An 18,270-nucleotide genomic window follows, 5' to 3' on the forward strand; every position below is an offset into this window, starting at 1 on the left:
TTACTTCCTTCCTTTCTTTTCTTTCTTCCTTCCCTCCTCCCTCCTTCCCTCCTTTCTTCCTTCTTTCCTTCCTTCCTTTCTTTTTCCTTCCTTCTTTCCCTCCTCCTCCCTCCCTTCCTTCTTTTTTCCAGATGATTTATCTTGAACACACAGTATGCTGTGTCACTGCTCCATGTAGAAACACACGCACAACATTTATAGCAGAGAACCAGAATGCCAGCCAGAAGGAGTGTACAGCTGGACAGGGCTGAGTCATCATTAAAAGGCGTGGGGATCTCAAACAATGCTGTGTTGGAAAATGTTCCGAATTAGAGACCGCAGCTCCGGTTTCTTCCTTCCCTCCCTACCTGTTGTGGAATTTGGTTTCCATTGGTTGCTAAGTTGAGGAGAGAAACTTGAGTCACTAGTGGAGAGGAAGAGGAGATGAAAGCAGGTCCTCCTTAAAACTTCACAGTATTTATCTAGTAGTGTCAGGCGGAAGGCTCAATTAAATTGATTTATTGCTACTACTCACGCCTGTGCATAGGAATCTTCTCAGCTAATAGTAGCTTCTTGGAGTTAGATCAGGGTTCACGGAATTCAAGGGAGGTTGGCTTTAATTCTTTTGTGGCTATGTAGGGATTCTAAGCTGATTCCTCTTTTAACTCCAACCCAGGTTCTGCCCTTCCTTCTCCTACAGCTAGTTATGCAGGGTGTGCTTTAGTCTGGTGAGATTAATGTCAGGGGTAAGAAACCAGAAATGACCCCAGGGACTGGTCAGAGTGGTGTGTTTATCGTTGGTTGCCAATAGACAGGAATCTTGCTGGACTAAACACAGTTCCAGATCTCCCCACCTTACTCTCCTTTGTGCTCAGTAATTGAGGGCGTGAATGGAAGCTGTTCTGCTTAACTTACGGCCCCCTATGAAAACTTAGCTACTTGTGAGATCTGAATGATGATCAAAGGTATCCATGATCTATCAAGAGCTTAACAATTAGAAAAATACATTTAGAAAGGAATAAGAATGTTAACAGAATTGAACCTGATTTTTTTTTGTCTCCATATTTTTTTAGACCTGACCATCACTTCTTAGAAGCCATCTGTTGTTTTCCAATGGTTTATTATATGGAAGGTACAATTGACAAGTAAGTGTCTTCTTCTTTGTTCCAGAACATTAAAATCCATCTTCCATATGCTTGAAGGTGTAGGAGATGCAAGTAGAAATAATTTTTTACTGCTGATATGCTGCATATTTTTGTTTCCTTCTTTCTCTTCTTCCCATTCCTTTCTTCTTTCTATGCTTTCTCTTATATCTTAAAGTTGTCTACCGCTCTCAGCAATAAGCTGCATAATGAATTTCCAGAAGGATAATTTAAAAAAAAAACAAATTGCAAAGAATCAAACTTCTCTTACAGCCTCGATAGTTTGCTGCAATGTGGCATTATTTACGCTGACAATTTGGTGGTGGTGGATAAAGAAAGCACCATGAGTGCAGAGGAAGATTACATGGCAGACGCCAAGACCATTGTCAACGTCCAGACCATGTTCAGGTGAGGCAGCAAGAGATGAGAGCACGCACACATTGTCCCCTTGTGTAACCAAAACAGATGAACGGCTCTTCTAGGTTCAAAAACAGCTGAGAATGGCTGGGAAGTCAAGTCATAGACTTCCTGTTGTGTCCAATTTTCAGAGACTCCCTGGACAAGTCCTTGAAATTTTCTTGGCACATTTTTTCCAGAAGTGAATGGCCATTGCCTCCTTCCTAGAGCTGAGAGAAAGTGGCTGCCCTAAAGTCCTCCCAGTTGGGTGTTGGTGCTTAAGGCGGGACTAGAACTCACCATGCGATTGGCCCAAAGTCACCCAGCTGACTTTCATGCCTAAGGGCGGGACTAGAACCCACCCTCTCCTGGTGATTGACCCTAAGTCACCCAGCTGGCTTTGTGCCTAAGGCAAGACTGGAGCTCACCGTCTCCTGGATTTTAGCCCGAAGCCTTAACCACTACACCAACTGTGGTTTTCATCATTTTACATAACTCTCCCTAAAAGACCTGGTCAGTTTCTCCTGAGGACAAAAAGTATGATTAAAGGCTAAAGAAGATCCTTGATTTGACTAAATATGGTTTTCAGATCTTTAGGAGACTGTCACTTTTTATTCCCCCCCCCCCCCTTTCTTTCAGACTTTTTCCAAGTCTGAGTATCATTACTGAATTGACACATCCATCTAACATGAGGTTTATGCAATTCCGGGCGAAGGACAGCTACTCGTTGGCCCTTTCCAAACTGGAGAAGGTAATTAAACCATACAAATCCCTAACTCCAGGTCTGTAATAAAAGTACACCAAGCTTTTGGGTTTGAAGTTGTCCAGTAGCCTGATTTCCCCCCCTTAAAAGAAGCTAGTATTTGTGAAAATATTCCTGGATTCTGAGCTTCACACATCCTGAAAAATTGGACAGCGGTCTCTTGGGAACACAATGACTCCAAACTGTTGACATGTTTAATTCTGCCTTCTAGCTTTTAATCTGCTATTTTCTACACATGGATAGTAATGGGCTTCAGTGCAGTGGTGTTCAGCCTTTTCTAATGAGCTTCCTAGATTTATTGATCACTGGAGACAGGAATACTGGCCTGCTCTGAAAAACAGCTATTTTTATCCTGTTCCATAATCTTGTCTCCTGCACAGAAAGAACGAGAGAACGGCTCCAACTTGGCATTCATGTTCCGCCTCCCATTTGCTGCTGGCCGGGTTTTCAGCATCAGCATGTTAGATACTCTCCTTTACCAGGTCAGAAAAAGGAACAAGTTGGATATTTTTTTAAATGCTTCTTTCCAAAGACAACTACTCAAATCCTTCACAGACACTCCTTCAATTTCATTTTGCAAGCAGTTCCATGCTGAATCATGGTGATGGAGGACGAAGGTACTTGAGATATGGAGACCTCAAAATGAAGTGATTTTGAAGAAGGCTTTGTCCTGGGGCCAACATGTCTGCATTTGCCTCTCGTTCTCCTTCCAGGAAATGGGGCTTCTTGGCTTTTCTCTTCCTTGAAGAGAAGCTTTTCAGTCATCATCCCTGAATCACTTCAAATGTTGACTTGAGCCTAACCTGTCAACATCATAGCTCTAGCTTCTGTCCCACCAAAAAGACTGATGGATGCCTTTCTTCTTTTCAGTCCTTCGTGAAAGATTATATGATCACCATCACAAGATTATTACTTGGTCTGGATACAACGCCGGGATCTGGTTATCTCTGTGCAGTAAGTGTTACTTGACTTTTCTCTTGGCTGGTTCAAGGGAGAGTTATTTTGTCTCTAAATATCTCTAAAATAGATTTAGATCATAGGTTTGCCCCATCTTGGATCTACTCATTGGGAGCATTGCTAGCAAGAAGATCCCTAGAATACCTTCCTTAAGTCTATCTTCAAAATGGAGAGTAGCACAATCCAAAATCTACTATCTATCATGCCTTCTTCTTTTTTTCTCTGTCTTCTTTACTTCTTCATGTTCTCTACTTTACTCAACAGATGAAAATCACAGAAGACGACCTCTGGATCCGATCCTATGGACGTCTCTTTCAGAAGCTGTGTTCTTCCAGTGCGGAGATTCCCATCGGAATCTACAGAACGGAATCCCATATGTTCTCCACCACCGATGTAAGACAACAACATCCTTGTTAGAGGATCTCTTTCTATCCTAGAGTAGCGAGCAGGCAAAGCTTGTGATCCAATGCTAGAATCCTAGTGTCAGAAGCTCCCTTAGTGATCCTCAAGCTGGATCCCAGCCCAAGATCCACAAAAGAAGAGACCAATATACCGTTATACTTCCAGGCTGATGTACATTTCAGGGTATGCTTTAAAAGAGCTATTGGTCTCACCTGGTATTTTTGCCAATCTACCATTCAGCAAAATGGGGGAAATGGGTACTCTGCATTGTTTTCAAGATCACGTGTCAAGTTTTCTTTCTTTCTCTCTCTTCTCCCTGTCTTCTCTCTTCCCTCCACCTCCACCCGACCCCAGCCTCATGATATCAGAACCCAGGTGAGTATGGTCTGAGTCTCCATATACTCATTCCTTTTCAATTTTGGCTTCTTCAAGTCAAAAGCCAATCAAGATGGAGGGAGCTCGGGGACGGGGGTCACACGACATGCGCAATCCTATGTTCCGGTAACAACATTGTGCTCCAATCTGGAAAGGCTGACTTGGCTTCGTGCGATGATCTGGTTCCTCTAAGATGAGCAGCCAAGAGCTGGGCTCACCAAAGATCCGTTGAATAGCTAGCATGTGGTTTGATCCAGATGAATTCTCACTGATTCAACCTCAATCCTCTTAGGTTGCTTTAATTGCTAACCAATGATCTCTTTTAAAAAGTTTCCTTTTTGTTAGGGTAGATTACTGCTTTTTCTATATCTTACGGTCAGAATGGCTTCTCCTGGGAATCATTCCCTCAGAATGGGACAACTTGCCATGGCCAACTTGCTGCAGGACAATTCAAGAATTCAATTTAATTATTTAAAATAGTTGAAAAAATTATTTTAATCTTCGTTGTTCACATTTCATTTTGTCCCTCCTTTGGCATCCTTTCTGTGATGATTCCATTCCACTATTTCTTCCATATTAGTATAAGTCTTGTCTCGCAGCAAGATGGCCATGGCAATGTGTCCCGTGATGAGTTGGCCATGGCCAGTTGGCCTTGGTGAGTTGGCTGTTGTGAGTTGGCTTTGGCGACTTGGCCGTGGCCAGCTGTCGTAGACCCTCATCCCCCCAAGCGGTTGATGGCTTCCTTCTCATCATCTACTGGTGTTCCCAGTCACAGATTTCAATCAATGTGGAAGACTGCGAAGATCTCAAGGAAGGGAAGGAGACCTGGAACGCCAAGCCGCACCACCATCACCGGAATTCGTGTCCTGCTGATCAGACAGAGCACCCACTTCTCCGGAGGAAAAGCATGCAGTGGGCTCGGCGGCTGAGCCGGAAGGGAGCCAACAAGCAGACCTCAAAGACGGCTGAGTGGATCAACCAGCAGCGATTGAACCTCTACCGGCGGTCGGAAAGGCAGGAACTGTCCGAGCTTGTGAAGAATCGCATGAAACATCTGGGCTTACCCACAACAGGGTACGGTAAGTGGTTCTCTTGGCTCCTGCCACCAGCCGAAAGGCCCTGGTTTGTTTTCACCCAACAGTCTGTTGCTTGGAATTCTTCTGCAATGATAAATTCTCTCTTTGGTTTCTTCTCCTGTAGCCAAAACTCCTAGTTTCTGGATAATTTTCACTTTCTCCGCCTCACGAACCTTTTCAAGGGTTCCCTTCTACTCCTACTATATTGATCCTTGGCGGTCTCTGAGCTTGGTTGTCTTGTTGCAGACATTTCATAACCAAACCAGGTAACATCATCAGTGCCAGAGGGTTTGCTTTCTGTTTCCTAGTTAGGAATGAAATGTCTGCATGGAAACAGCTGAGCTTAGAGAGCACCAAGGGCTCCTCCGTTCAACCCTGAACTACAAATATTGCTATTGGTACTTATTTATATATTGTTTACATTAACCCAGCATGTTGGCTGAGGAATTCTGGGAGTTGAAATCCACCATCTTACAAGTTTAGGAAACCTTGGCTTAAATAAGCACGGATGCCCCGTTCTTCAGCCTGAAAGATTCAGCAGCAGCTTCTAGAAGAGCTGATCTAGATAAATATTTTCAGTTCTATCACTGGGGAAACAAAAGGGGGGAGGGAAAGAGAGAGAGAGAAAGAGGGAGAGAGGGGGGGAGGAGGAAGGGAAGGAGAGAGAGAGGAAGGTATTATGAAGGAGATAGGGAAGCTGGGAAATGGAAATGCCAGGTTTTCATTTTTTTTCTTTTTTTCTATGTCACTATATCCAACAATCAACTTAGAAAGAGGATCTTTATCAGACCCAACTCCTGGCTATCTCGTTCTATTCTAACTGGCCGAAGCAGATGTTATTTCTTTGATTTCCCAAACATCAATATTGCATTCCGTTTTTCAGAAAGGAATTTTATCTCCCACCGTGGGGATAAAATCACGCCCAATGCAGAGGCATGCAGAGAAGGAAGCTTCGCGATGCTCTTGGTCTTCGCTTCTTTTGATTGACATAAGCTAGAGAGAGAAAGACGGTAACAAGTGTGATGGCGTTTAACCTGCATTGGTCAATCATGATTAATCCATAGGTAGAAGAGTTTGCACAAAGCCTTAAGATAAAATAGAAACCAAGCCAATGTAGTTGCTTAACATACTAAGTTCCACATGTGCTTTTCCAAAAGGCAATTGGAGTTTCTTGGTTGTTTTTTTTTCCCCTTTGAAAACGTTTCACTTCACATCCAAGAAACTTCTTCCGTTTGGTGGGGAACAGAAGGATTTATATTCCTGGCAGTCATCTGGCCTTAAAGGCAAAGGTTCCCCTCCTTGCACATCTGTGCTAGTCATTTCTGGCTCTAGGGGGTGCTGCTCATCTCCGTTGCCAAGCCAAAGAAGAGCCAGCACTGTCCGAAGACGTCTCTGTGGTCGTGTGGCCGGCAGGACTGAACGCCCCTATTTTTCTACTTGCATTTTTGACATGCTTTCGAACTGCTAGGTTGGCAGAAGCTGCTGGGACAAGGAACAGGAGCTCACTCCGTTCGGCGGTGCTAGGGATTCGAACTGCCGAACTGCCGACCTTTCTGATCGACAAGCTCAGCGTCTTAGCCGCTAAGCCACCATGTCCCTTCATCTGGTCCTACAAGAATATAAATCCTTCCCTTCCCCACCATTCAGTTAGAACTGAAGAAGCTTCTTGGATGAGGAGAGAAATGTTTTCAAAAGAAGAAGAAAAAAACCCCAAGAAAATCCAGTTGCCTTTTGGGGGAAAGCTCCTTTGGGGCAACCATGACCTCTCCTGGATGATTGACTATTTCCAAAGACATTCAACATACTAAGCTTGGTGAGTGTTAATCCTCGGCTGGTTGTACAAATCCGGTCGCTTTGCTTTGCTGATAGTTTGATGCCCTGTTGAGACTCAGAAGGTGGGTTCCGCATGTTGGGTGTGAAGGCAGCCAGTGAATCCTGGGTTGGGTAGAACAGCATTGGGCACATTTAAAAGAAGAGGGTTGTGTTTTGTCATTATTCAGACTGTTTTCACAGCAAGATCACCACAGTCTGATTCCATCATTTCATCACGTTCACCTCATCGTCCACATTCCATAGGTAGAAACTTTGGGAAACCTTCTTAGCGAGTCTGAAGATTTTCCTTGACATCTGCTTAAAAAAAAACCTTCAAAGAAATTGTAGGATCAGTCTGACCTAGAGGTGAAAAGATCCAGGGAAAAAAGAGACAGAGACAGAGAGAAAGGAAAAATCAGGAAAATTAAACGCTGGTTGAAGAATGAATGAATGAATGAATGAATGAATGAATTCTTTATTGGCCAAGTGTGATTAGACACACAAGGAATCCGTCTTGGTGTAAATGCTCTCTTTGAATCTCCCCATCACTGATCTAACATAACCACAAGTGAACTATAGGGAAGTTCTGTTAACTTAGAGACCTCGGGAGGGTGGGGGGGAACCCCAGAGTTTCTCTTTCTTTTTGTTATGATGAAAACCTTTTCAGTCCATTTTTTTAAAGGGAGATGGCTTTTCTTCCCCCCCCGCTTCCTTTTGCGGAATTCTTTTGGGCCATCTCTCGCTGCATGCTTTCCCTTCTGCTCTCAGCGATATAGTGCCCTGAATTTCCCGGTCTGTAAGATTCTTTTCTCCAAATTGAGCCACGCAAATCTGAATTGCTGTTTTTACCCTGGCAAGCCAGCCTTCTTGTCATTTTCTGGAGGTCTCCGAAAGGGAGAAACTTAGAACAAAGGGTGCCACTCGTTTCAATTCCTGCCTTGAGCCAAAAGCTAAGGGGGCTTTCTTGCAAAGTGCTCTGGGATTAGCTTGCTCCAAAGCAAAATAATCTTTTCCCAGAGTTCATGCATGTATATTTTATTTTTATTTTTCTTATATGTATCCATGTATTCATAACTATGTTTTTACTTATACCTATTATCTTGTAAGCAATTGACAAATAAAAAATAAATAAAATAACAAAGTCCCAGTTACTGAAGTCCCTGGGGATGTTAACGCTTTTGGGGAGGGGTCCTTATCCATTTGCCTGATTAGGTTTCTTAAAATAGAGGGGGGGGGGGTTTGATGGTTTTCTGGTGCTAAAACAGCTGAGGGCTCCTTGCAATTTCTTTCTGAATTTCCTCAATCTTCCTTCTCAAGGAGAGAACCCAAAGCGAGGGAATTCTTTAACCAGACCTTGCATCCAAGCTTTGATGGGACTGGAGTTAGCTAAATTCACCAAAGCTAGGATAATGAAACCGTTTGTAAGAAAACAAGCAAGCTCAGAGTGCACCAAGAACCCCTCAAATTGGCCAAAATTGAAAGGAAGCCAGCCCTTTAGCTGAGATGTCCATCTTGTTTAAGTGAGATTGTCCGAAACCCATTTTTATGACATATCACCTGTTGGTTCATGCAACACCATTAATGCCTGGCGTCCTTTTAATTTGCTTGCTTTTCTTTCTGAACTTATATGTACCTATACACTTTGGACTACATGATTTGGCCTGTGTGACCACCGAATCTCGTTTCTGAATACTTTCTGAATCGCTGCTTGCTGATTTTTTTCTCTTCTCTTTCTCTCCGTTTATGTCTGTGCTGTGTTGTGTTCTCTTTTGTTTCCCCCTCTTCCTTCCCTTTTCTTCCGTTTGATTTCTGTTTGTTTCTTCTCCTTTCCCCCCCCTCCTTCTCTGTGCACTCCGTAGAGGATGTAGCAAATTTAACAGCCTGTGATGTGATGAACCGAGTAAACCTTGGATATTTGCAAGGTAAATAGTCAAGTAACCAAGATGTGGCCCATTGGATTCTTGGGGTAAAACACCCTCTGTAGAAGGATGCTGTTCTGGGTTGAGATTTTCAAAGAGCAGGTGAGGTAGCTAGCACGATGAAAACACTGCAGTGGGTGTGTATTTAAGGTGTCTCCTTGAGCGCAGACATGATCAACAGTGCCCCATTCACCCTCAAGATAGATAATCAAGAAATAATCTTCTTAAAGATACATGACACCACAGTCAGAACTGAAGAAGCTTCTTGAATGAGAAGCGAAATGTCTTCCAGGAAAAACAACAACGTCCAGTTGCCTTTTGAAAAATAAGTTTTGGGACAACTCTGACCTGGATGACCGATGATTTCCATAGATGTGATGCCATAGGAAGCCCAACTGGGTTCACCAAGTCTATTTCCTAGATGAGCTGCATTCTAACTCAGTCAGTGTGAATGTGATGGGAAAACCCAGCTTATTAGTTAGTCTGTGTTGCAGCCTCTTGGGCAAACCAGGAAAGTGAGTTACATTCGTTGCCAAGCTGAATGTACGGTGCAAATCAGAGGTGGTATTCAGCTGGTTTGAGCCAGTTCTGGTGTATTGGTAGCTGAAATTTTGACTAGTTTGGAGAACCGGCATATACCACCTCTGGTTGGCCCTGCCCACCCGCCCCTGCCATTTCCTCTCCTATATTCCCTTGTTTTTTAGCTCAGCTGAAGTGCGCACATATAGAACCATGCATAGAACTGGTAGGAAACCATTTGGAAACCCACCACTGGTGCAAATGTTCAAACGCCGTGGTTTTCCATCTTAGTTTAAGGCAGGATCCAAACCATTTGAGCAAAGCAACAAATGGCTCTTATTTTGATTTCCGTCTGGGGGGATGCCCATGTGTTTACGGCCATAAGTGTAGCTACAGTTCTTCAGTTCCTCACGACCCATGATTGAAATGAAATAAGATATTCCCCCCTTCGTCCCAAACTAGCTTGTTGGTATGAGGGTTGCTGCAGTTTAATCATTAACTTCACCTTGGAAATGAATGCTAGGCGGCATTTGAACAACTCCCCAATGGAAGAGATGTTTTTCGGGGCAGTTAAGGAGCAATGGAGTGGAAAGAGCCTTCACAGTAAAGTTGCATCCGGCAAAAAGCGATGATCTGTTGCAACTGGCAGTCCATTAATCAAAGTAATCAATGATTATTTGATCTGCATTTTTCAGAGCCCCTCTCTTTCCTGATGTAGCCATCTTTGGATTTGTAACCTTGGAGGTCTAGTCCAAGCCCTGTGTCAACTCGTAAAGCATTCCTATGCTCATTTTTGAGTTTCCATAAGCAGGAGGGGGGGAAAGCCTGAAGGAGCAGTACAGAAATTAAAACCAGAAGTATATTCCATGCTTATCCTACAAAGATTGTAGCTAGGCTACCGGGTCTTCTGCCCTTGAAAATCCTTCGTTGGAGAATGTGATTGATGACACACAGCCCGTGAACGTCCAGGGGGATGGGGGAAACAGGGTGACAGGTGACCGTAAATCATACATGTCAGAGTTGGCCTCAACTGGGATAATGCTGACATGTTGCTCCTAATAAATCTTTTGGATTCTTTTGAAGCTTGGCTTGAGGCTCATAATTTAATTAGGGCAATCATCGGAACCCTGACAGCAAGCCAACTCTGACACACAGAGGAGGAGACCATATACCATTTCAGACAAATGGTTGTCCAATTTCTTCTTTAAAATCTCCAGTGATTGAGCACTCACAACTTCTGGAGGGAAGCAGTTCCACTGGTTAATTGTTGTAAATGTCAGGAAATTCCTCCTTAGTTCCAGGTTGGTTCTCTCCTTGATTGGTTTCCATCCGTTGTTTCTTGTCCTGCCTTCGGGTGTTTTGGGGAATAGGTTGACCTCTTCTTTGTGGCAGACCCTTTTGCTTTCTATCATGGCCTTGCCCAAGGAATTTCTGGAGAGAACCAAAGGGTTCCATATGCATGAGTATGTCTTACTAATATTTCTAAGATTCTGTTTGGAACTTAATGGCCCAGGTGTGCATGAGACAAGGAGATCTCCTTGAAAGATATAAGAACCAAGATGGCTGACCTGAAATAGCTGTGGGCCACATGCTTTTTAAAATACCTGTTGCTGTGTGTGAGCAACTGTGCCATTCTGATACATCAACCACCTTCTTCATTATCTCATTGTCCTGTTTCTGTCCCCAGCTTCAGTGTGGAGCATCCTATCACAGGCAGCGTCCCCATTTCTTGGATTCATTGAGCAATACTGACCCTATCGCTTCCCTTTGGAAAGGGGATGTGCCCTAAATTATCTTTATTCAGAATGAAAAATGAGTGAGTAAGGTCCATGTGTTATCCTCCAGCCTAGATCTACTGATGATAGACAGGAAAGAGACACAGAAAAACCTGGGAGATACTCAGAGGGTTCCGTAGCCCCGAAGGTTTGCCACTTTTCAGCTGGTTAACTACTGTTTTGCCTGACTGGATGACCACTTGACCAACTCTTTTATTCCAGATGAAATGAACGACCACCAAAACACACTCTCCTATGTTCTCATCAATCCTCCTCCGGACACACGGCTAGAACTCAACGATATCGTGTATGTATGAAATTAATTCAACATATTATGGTTAACAACATGGCCTGCAGAACTGGTGGCTCAATGTTACATTTGAGCTACTGAGAAAGAATCAATCGGCGGGAGGTTTTTAGAATGTGTCTTTTTCCAAGAGGCCAGCTTTAATTAAGGATAGCCACAGCACATGGACTTATATGTCACTTCATTATGTTCAAGAAAGTCCAAGAAATCAGCGTTTCGTTTAGTTTGTCAGGCAAACTAAAGTATAAGTATGAATGTAACATATAGACATATAAGTATAAACAGGTATAAGTACATAATAAATGAATATGAATAAATGGGAACAGGGACGGTAGGTATGCTGGTGCACTTATGCACGCCCCCTTTAAGGACCTCTTAGGAATGGAGTGAAGCCCACAGTTGAACCGTTTAAGATTCAAGTCTTGGGGGGTTGAGGATGTAACAACAGAGTCAGGAAGTGAGTTCCAGGCATTGAACCACGCTGTTGCTGAAGTCCTAGTTTCTGCAATCGAGTTTGGAGCGGTTTACTTTGAGTTTGTATCTATTGTTTGCCCGTGTGTGTTATTGCAATTGAAGCTGAAGTAGCTAAGTCATTGACAGGACGTTGTAGCAGACAATTTTGTGTACTAAGGTTAGGTCAGACCGCAGGCGGCGTAGTTCTAGGTTGTCCAAGTCCAAAATTTCAAGCCTGGTGAAGGCATCAGGTGTTCTATTGTGAGCGGAGGAGTGGAGGACTCGCTCAATCCTATGAATGTCCGTTATACATTGTGGATTCCAGGCAGATGAGCTGTATTCGAGAATTGGTCTGGCGAAGGTTTTGTAAGCCCTAGTTAGCAATTCAATGTTACCAAAGGAGGAGCTTCGCAAAATGATGTTAACATCTTCCTTCCTCCTCAGGTATTTAATACGACCCGACCCCCTCGCTCACGTGGAAAATGAAGGTCACAGTCGGAAGAGCAGCAGCCATAAGAACGCGAACCCTGAAACGCGAGACGAGACGCAGCTCTGAGTAACTCCCTCTTCCTGCACGGAAAATACAACTCCTTCTTCATGCATGGAACTGCATCAAAACTCCCAATAAACTTAAGAAAGGGAAGAAGATGTTTTTTCAGGAGACAGCCGTTGTACTTTGCATTGAGCAAGTTTAAAGGATGACTTTCCTCAAGCTGGACTCTGGATTCAGGATCTGCAGAGCTGGTATGAATGACCCCCGCCCACCTTTCCTGGTCTGGTTCTGGGTTCTTCTCCCAAAGGACTCCAGGTGGCTGGAGAAGGCCTAGAACCTTAGAGGTAGCACCTCTCGTGGATGGACGATTCGTACGCCACTTGGTTTTAAACTTTTCTATCATTTCAGAGGGGTTGTTGGGTTGAGGGAAGAAGAAAAATAAATAAATTTAAAATATGCCACAACTCGTGAACATGTCTTCATTGGCGTAAACCACAGGAGCACGCATGTGACTCCTTGCCATACTAGAAGCCTCATCCATCTGGAGCAGAAGGAGAGACCAGCCCAGCAATGCAGAGGGTCAAGATGCAGAGCCTGCGCTCCACAAGTTTAGTGGTCAAACTAAGGGGCTGCAATTCACACAGCGCAGTCGGTTTGCTTGGTTTCCTTTTTTTCGGTGACCCAGCAGCTGTGCCTTGTGCGGTTGACGTGCTGAGTCAGGGCTTCCCAGGCAGGCCCTAAAAGGGTGCAAAGGCAGGAGGGGTTCTGGGGGTTCTGGGCCCCCAGGCCGGCCCAGGGAGGCAGGCAGGGGCTGGGCAGAGGCAGCCGAGTCGGCCTTTCAGGGGCCCAAAGGGAGTTTAGAAATTGGACTGGGGGTTGTTACTTCACAGAAAATATTTCTTAAGCAAGACTGACTTAAGGACATAACCTTCTTTTGGAAATAAAATATCTTGGTCCTAAATATGTTTTTTTTTCATCTGAAGACATTTTTACTTGTTTGGACAACCGCTGCTGTGAAAGCAATTGGAATAAAGGAAAGAGAGAAAATACATTTTTGAAGAGTTACTTTCTATGGATTGTGATTACTTAAATATTTTCATTCTTTTTTTCTGGAAAGCTTGGCATTTATAGAATACTATATTTTGCCTATTTTTTGCTATAGAATTATCAGAAATGTTTTGTCCCAGTTGAGGTCATAAATCTGTAGACGTTTAAAGCCTCTGTCTTTCCAATCACAGAAGAAGTTACAGCTTTCTGATCTTCAACCAAACCTTTATTCAAGCAGAGATACAAAACAGATTGGAGAATAAGTCAACAGTGTCTTTCTGATAGGGTCTGTCTGTTGAGTGCATTATCCATTCCATTCTTCACCTTGAAATGGTTTGGCTTCCTCTTCCTCCTCCTCAGCTGGAAGAGGGAAATCAATCTGGAACATCTTTTGAATCAAAGGACAGAGGGTCATGATGCTAGGAGTCTTCCGGTTGGTGTCTTCTGGGGTGGCCGAAAGGGTGATTTGACTACAGCTCGTGATGGAGATAGGTGGTTCCTGCAAAGGTGGGTTTCCATCTGTTCTGAAAGAAAAGCCACTAACAACGGGGGATGGAGTTACTGGATCTCCTTTGCTGTCCTCCGAAGACTTCTCACCATCCAATGCAATGGCCTCCAACAGAATTTCTTCCGAACGCTGGACTTTTTCACCCAAGCTACTGAACGCTTTCTTCTCCAGAGGCCATCGGTCCACCCAATGACCTACGAAAGACATAGGTTCGGTGTCTTGGACCTTCTGGAAATCCATTGGCGGGTCCTGACGCTTCAAGATTGACTCTGTCATGGGACCCTCAACCAACATGGAGGGCGGGGGGAAGGTGGTTGTGCTGACCAGCGGTGAAGGATACTCGTAGATGGAATCGATATCGCCTGGACCATGGGCTCGGACCAAGCTGGGCTGGAAGTCTGGGAAACAAGCCGCTAACCAGCGTTCTTCAGACCGCGTCTTTGCGATGTTGTGTGGAGCGCCCAGAAAAGTTAGGGCAAGTTCATTTCCTGCAAAATCAAGAGGGGAAACCCCATTAAGATGGTTGCCTTGGCCCTACTCTAGTTCAAGAAGGGTGGATGCTACTCGAGGGGTGAAGATCTTTCTTTCCGTTAGTTCATGTTGATGACTCAAGCGCTCATCCTCATCCAACCCATCACGACCTCCTGCCCTGAACAGGCGTTGGACTAGAAGACCCCTTCCAGCCCTAGGATTCTAGGATCGATGTTTCTTTCTCACCTTTGGCCTTAATTGACCGCACCAGTTGGGAATTGTAGTTTTATAGGTTTACAAAATGGCTTCCAACCCTAACGATAACCATCTGAGGTCTCTTTTCTTCTTGGTTCACGGAGAACCAAGGGGGAAAAAAATGTTAGGGAAAATGTGGAATGGAGCCACATCACATATCTTATTTTATCAAATACAGGTATAGTCCTAGACTTGGTTCATTTAATGACCGTTCAAAGTTATGACATCACTGGAAAAAATGACTTAGGACCATTTTTCAGACTTATGGCTGTTGCAGCATCCCCAGAGTCACGCAATCAAAATTCGGGGAATGCTGGGGAATGGGTTCATATTTATGAGGGGGTCACGTGATCCCCTATTATGACCTTTTGATGAGCAAAGCCAATAGGAAAGCCAGATTCTTTGCAATGATTCACTTAACAACGGTGGCAAGAAAGGTCATGAAATGGGGCTAAATTAATTGAATCACTGCCTCACTTAGCAACAGAAATGTAGGGCTCAGGCAACTGAATTTTGATCACATGATTTTGGGGGATGCTGCAAAGGTCGTAACTGTGAAAAAGGGTCATAAGTCGCTTTTCTCAGTGTTGTCGTAACTTTAAGTGAACTGTTGTAAGTTGAGGGCTGCCTGTATTAGACCACCCAGCCTATCTGGGTTCGTATGTATTTTGTGAGCTTCCTTCCATTCCCCACCACCCAGTCAGAGCTGAAGAAGCTTCTTGGATGAGAAGCGAAACGTCTTCAGAGAAAAACCAGAAAGTCCAGTTGCCTCTTGAAAAAAAAAAGCACCTTCGGGGCAACCAGGACCTGGATGACGGAGAAGCTCCACAGAAAGGTGTAGTTGGCATGTTACCTTTATGGGGGGCTGCATCGGTAGAGGACCATTGAGTACTGGCCTCTAGAAATGTCCTCCTGGGACCAAGGCCTGGCTTAGCACATCTCCTTGGACGTACAGGAGGAGGAGGAGCAGAGCCTTCGCAACCGCAGTGTCGGCATTTCCAGATCCTGCTCAGGGTGGTGGACTCCTTTCTGGTCAGGAACCTTGGCTCTTCTTGCCTGCTCCTAGACCTCCTGTGGCCGAGAACCATTTCTCCAGCTTGTTGAGCTTTCTCAAACTCCTGAGATGCTCGTGCTCTTTTCCCAGGACAACGAGGAACCGAGAACCACCCCGGACAAGGTTCCCTCAAGGGATGGAACCTGTTTGCTTCTGCTTGGCTGGATACACTAGACAGAGAAGGAGTGGAGGTCACCTCATGGGTTGGGTGCAGAGGGCAAGGTTTCCATCTCGGGCTTTTATTGGGCGCGCTTGCAAAGGAGAGATGAAGATCAGATCTCCGGGGATCTTTTCCCCCTGTCCAACTTTCTTGCCAGGGTCTCAATTCAGAAGCTGAATCACTTTCAGGAGATGTGAAGCCAACTTGGGGTTGGTGGTGGGGATGACCACGATTGCTCCTCTTTCTCCTCAAGCAACTGGGAGAAGCCTGGAGGGGACTTCCGCCCTGATGAGACTCGTTTCTCTTGGAAGGAGATGAACGAGAAGCGGCCCTGTTTTGCTTGATCTCCATGGCACTTCCGTCAGGGAAATCTATATGGACCAGAGCTGGCAAAGGCTGGGTGTCTCTAAGGTGAATCTTGGGATGAAAAGTTGGGCCGTTCGTCTGGCGGTTAACTTGCTCTCCCAAGCCTGGAATAAATAATAATGTGGTTGGAAAAGCAGAACCTCTAACATCGCCCCAGATGATGTTCTAAAGTAGAGAATGGGACAATTTCCCATGGCCAGCCTACTGTTGTAGGCCGCCACCGGCTGATGGAGCTGGCAGCAGAGTTGGACAGAGAGGACATTGGGGAGGAAACTGGGCCAGTCCTGGAGGCGGAGGAAGGCTCGGACAAGGGCTCTGCGTCGGAGGCAGAGATGGGGCCAGGACAGGCTGGCAATCATCAGCCGCCTTCGGGTTCAGAGTGAGGCGGGGGAGCTTCTGGAACCAGTTCCCAGCCTGCACATGTGCAGAGCTGCCAAAAGGAAGGAACAATTAAGAACTCAGGGTTGATGTGGGAGTAAGGCCACAGGCGGACGATGAATGGCCCCTCCCATCAGAAGTAAAAAAGGAACAAAAGGGGAGGGGGCTTTTGCAGGAAACAATTTGTTTGTTCATTCGTTTGTTCCTGCATGTGGAAATATTTACCGGGCAGCTTGCCAAGATCGATAAGGTCTGATTATACCTTTGCAAGACTGTTTGCCAGGCCATTGGCTGCAGGTGAATGCAAGAAATTCACATTCATTTAATAAAAGAGATTTTGCCGGGACTCAGAGTTTGCTTAGTGCTTTTTGGGGAAGCTGAGGACAGAACACCTACCAAGCCAACTTACTGTGGTTGATTCACTCACCTGGTTGCATCCTTGCTATCTGACCCATAGCGGCAGGTGGAACTCGGGAACCCCTTAACCCATGCATGCATGTGGGGCAGGGTCGGTCTCGGGTGCCCCTGTCCCTGGAGACTTCAGTCCCCTTGTTGGTATTGTCCTGGGGATCTGGATAGCCGGGCTGGCCGAAGACTGGACCTCTTCCTTCGTGTCCTTTCTCACAGAGGGTGACAATGCTTCGACCCATTGGGTCCATGGATAAATAGGCCACCAGCGGACTCTGGAATCTCGCCTGCTCCCCATAGCAAATTTGAGAAGCAGAGACCACCGGCCCACAGTGGGTCCCTCTGGAGAAGTGACCTCCTTCCAAAGCCGAGCTCTCTGCAGCCGGAAGACCGGAAAGGATCTGGGGATCTCCGCTGGAGGTTTTCGTTCCTGGATTCACGGAAGGTTTGAGACCGCTGCTCGTGAGAGCCTTTTCATTCCTTGACTGGTTTGCGATGGGCGACCGGCAGCTGCAACATTTGGGGAGGCAATAACAGCAGAAGAGGCCCGTGGTAAAACCAAGGAAAAAGCCACCTGTGGGTACCAAAACGAGATTGGAAAAAAGCAAATCATTACATGCTAATTATTGTGCTCTTTTTATGTCTATATCAAGAGACATTAAACACATGGATTAATGGAGAACCTAGATGGAGAACCTAGGCGTTGTGATGTCACTCCCATCAGTCTCACGTAGAGCAGCCACTGGAGGGAGTCTTCGTTTAGTTACTACATTTGGGACTGGCAACTTGGTTGTTAAGTGAAGCAGTCACCAAATGAAACCAGGACTATCCTTTGATGATCTTACTCAAGCTTTCCTTTGCTTTGCAGACCTGCAAAGGTCATAAATGCGACAACTGGTTGCGAAGTTACTTTTTCATCATTGTTCTACCTGCAGATGGCCACTCAATGAACCAGTCACTAAATAAGGACTACTTGTAATCAGAAAGATGGCAGTAATGGGTTGAAACCTTTGGCAGAAGCCAAAATAGGGAAACTGTTCCACCCATGAATAGCCCTAAGACTTACATTCCGCTTCACAGTGCTTCCCAGCGGTTTTAGAAGAGTTTTAGAAGAGCCTCTTGCCCCCAACAATCTGGGTCCTCATTTTACCCACCTCAGAAGGAGGGAAGGCTGAATCAACCTTGAGCCCCATCAGGATCGAACTCCTGGCAGTGGGCAGAGTCAGCCTGCAATACTTGCATTCTAACCACTGTG

At 45.1% G+C, this 18,270-nt stretch overlaps 1 protein-coding gene across 11 annotated transcripts in view; it reads left to right on the top strand.

Annotated features, from left to right (window-relative positions):
* KCNT1 (potassium sodium-activated channel subfamily T member 1) overlaps nucleotides 1–12,831 on the top strand; it is a 61,398-nt gene extending 48,567 nt beyond the window's left edge. For 5 of the 11 annotated variants that reach the window (XM_087944250.1, XM_087944246.1, XM_026686645.2 and 2 more), the window contains 11 exons: nucleotides 1,053–1,124; nucleotides 1,395–1,529; nucleotides 2,157–2,268; nucleotides 2,661–2,762; nucleotides 3,151–3,234; nucleotides 3,502–3,630; nucleotides 3,994–4,014; nucleotides 4,784–5,093; nucleotides 8,762–8,824; nucleotides 11,338–11,422; nucleotides 12,320–12,831. In XM_087944250.1, coding sequence (XP_087800376.1) covers nucleotides 1,053–1,124; nucleotides 1,395–1,529; nucleotides 2,157–2,268; nucleotides 2,661–2,762; nucleotides 3,151–3,234; nucleotides 3,502–3,630; nucleotides 3,994–4,014; nucleotides 4,784–5,093; nucleotides 8,762–8,824; nucleotides 11,338–11,422; nucleotides 12,320–12,431 — 1,225 coding nt within the window. In that variant the 3' untranslated portion in view covers nucleotides 12,432–12,831. The remainder of the gene's footprint in view (nucleotides 1–1,052; nucleotides 1,125–1,394; nucleotides 1,530–2,156; nucleotides 2,269–2,660; nucleotides 2,763–3,150; nucleotides 3,235–3,501; nucleotides 3,631–3,993; nucleotides 4,015–4,783; nucleotides 5,094–8,761; nucleotides 8,825–11,337; nucleotides 11,423–12,319) is intronic. The other 6 variants (XM_087944244.1, XM_087944247.1, XM_087944248.1 and 3 more) reach the window with 4 other exon arrangements.
* The last annotated feature ends 5,439 nt before the right edge of the window (nucleotides 12,832–18,270 follow it).

The sequence above is a fragment of the Notechis scutatus genome, chromosome 15 (assembly GCF_049901735.1).
Source record: "Notechis scutatus isolate UNSWTSFEM ecotype Mainland chromosome 15, rNotScu1.2, whole genome shotgun sequence".
In the NCBI taxonomy this organism is placed as follows: domain Eukaryota; kingdom Metazoa; phylum Chordata; class Lepidosauria; order Squamata; family Elapidae; genus Notechis; species Notechis scutatus.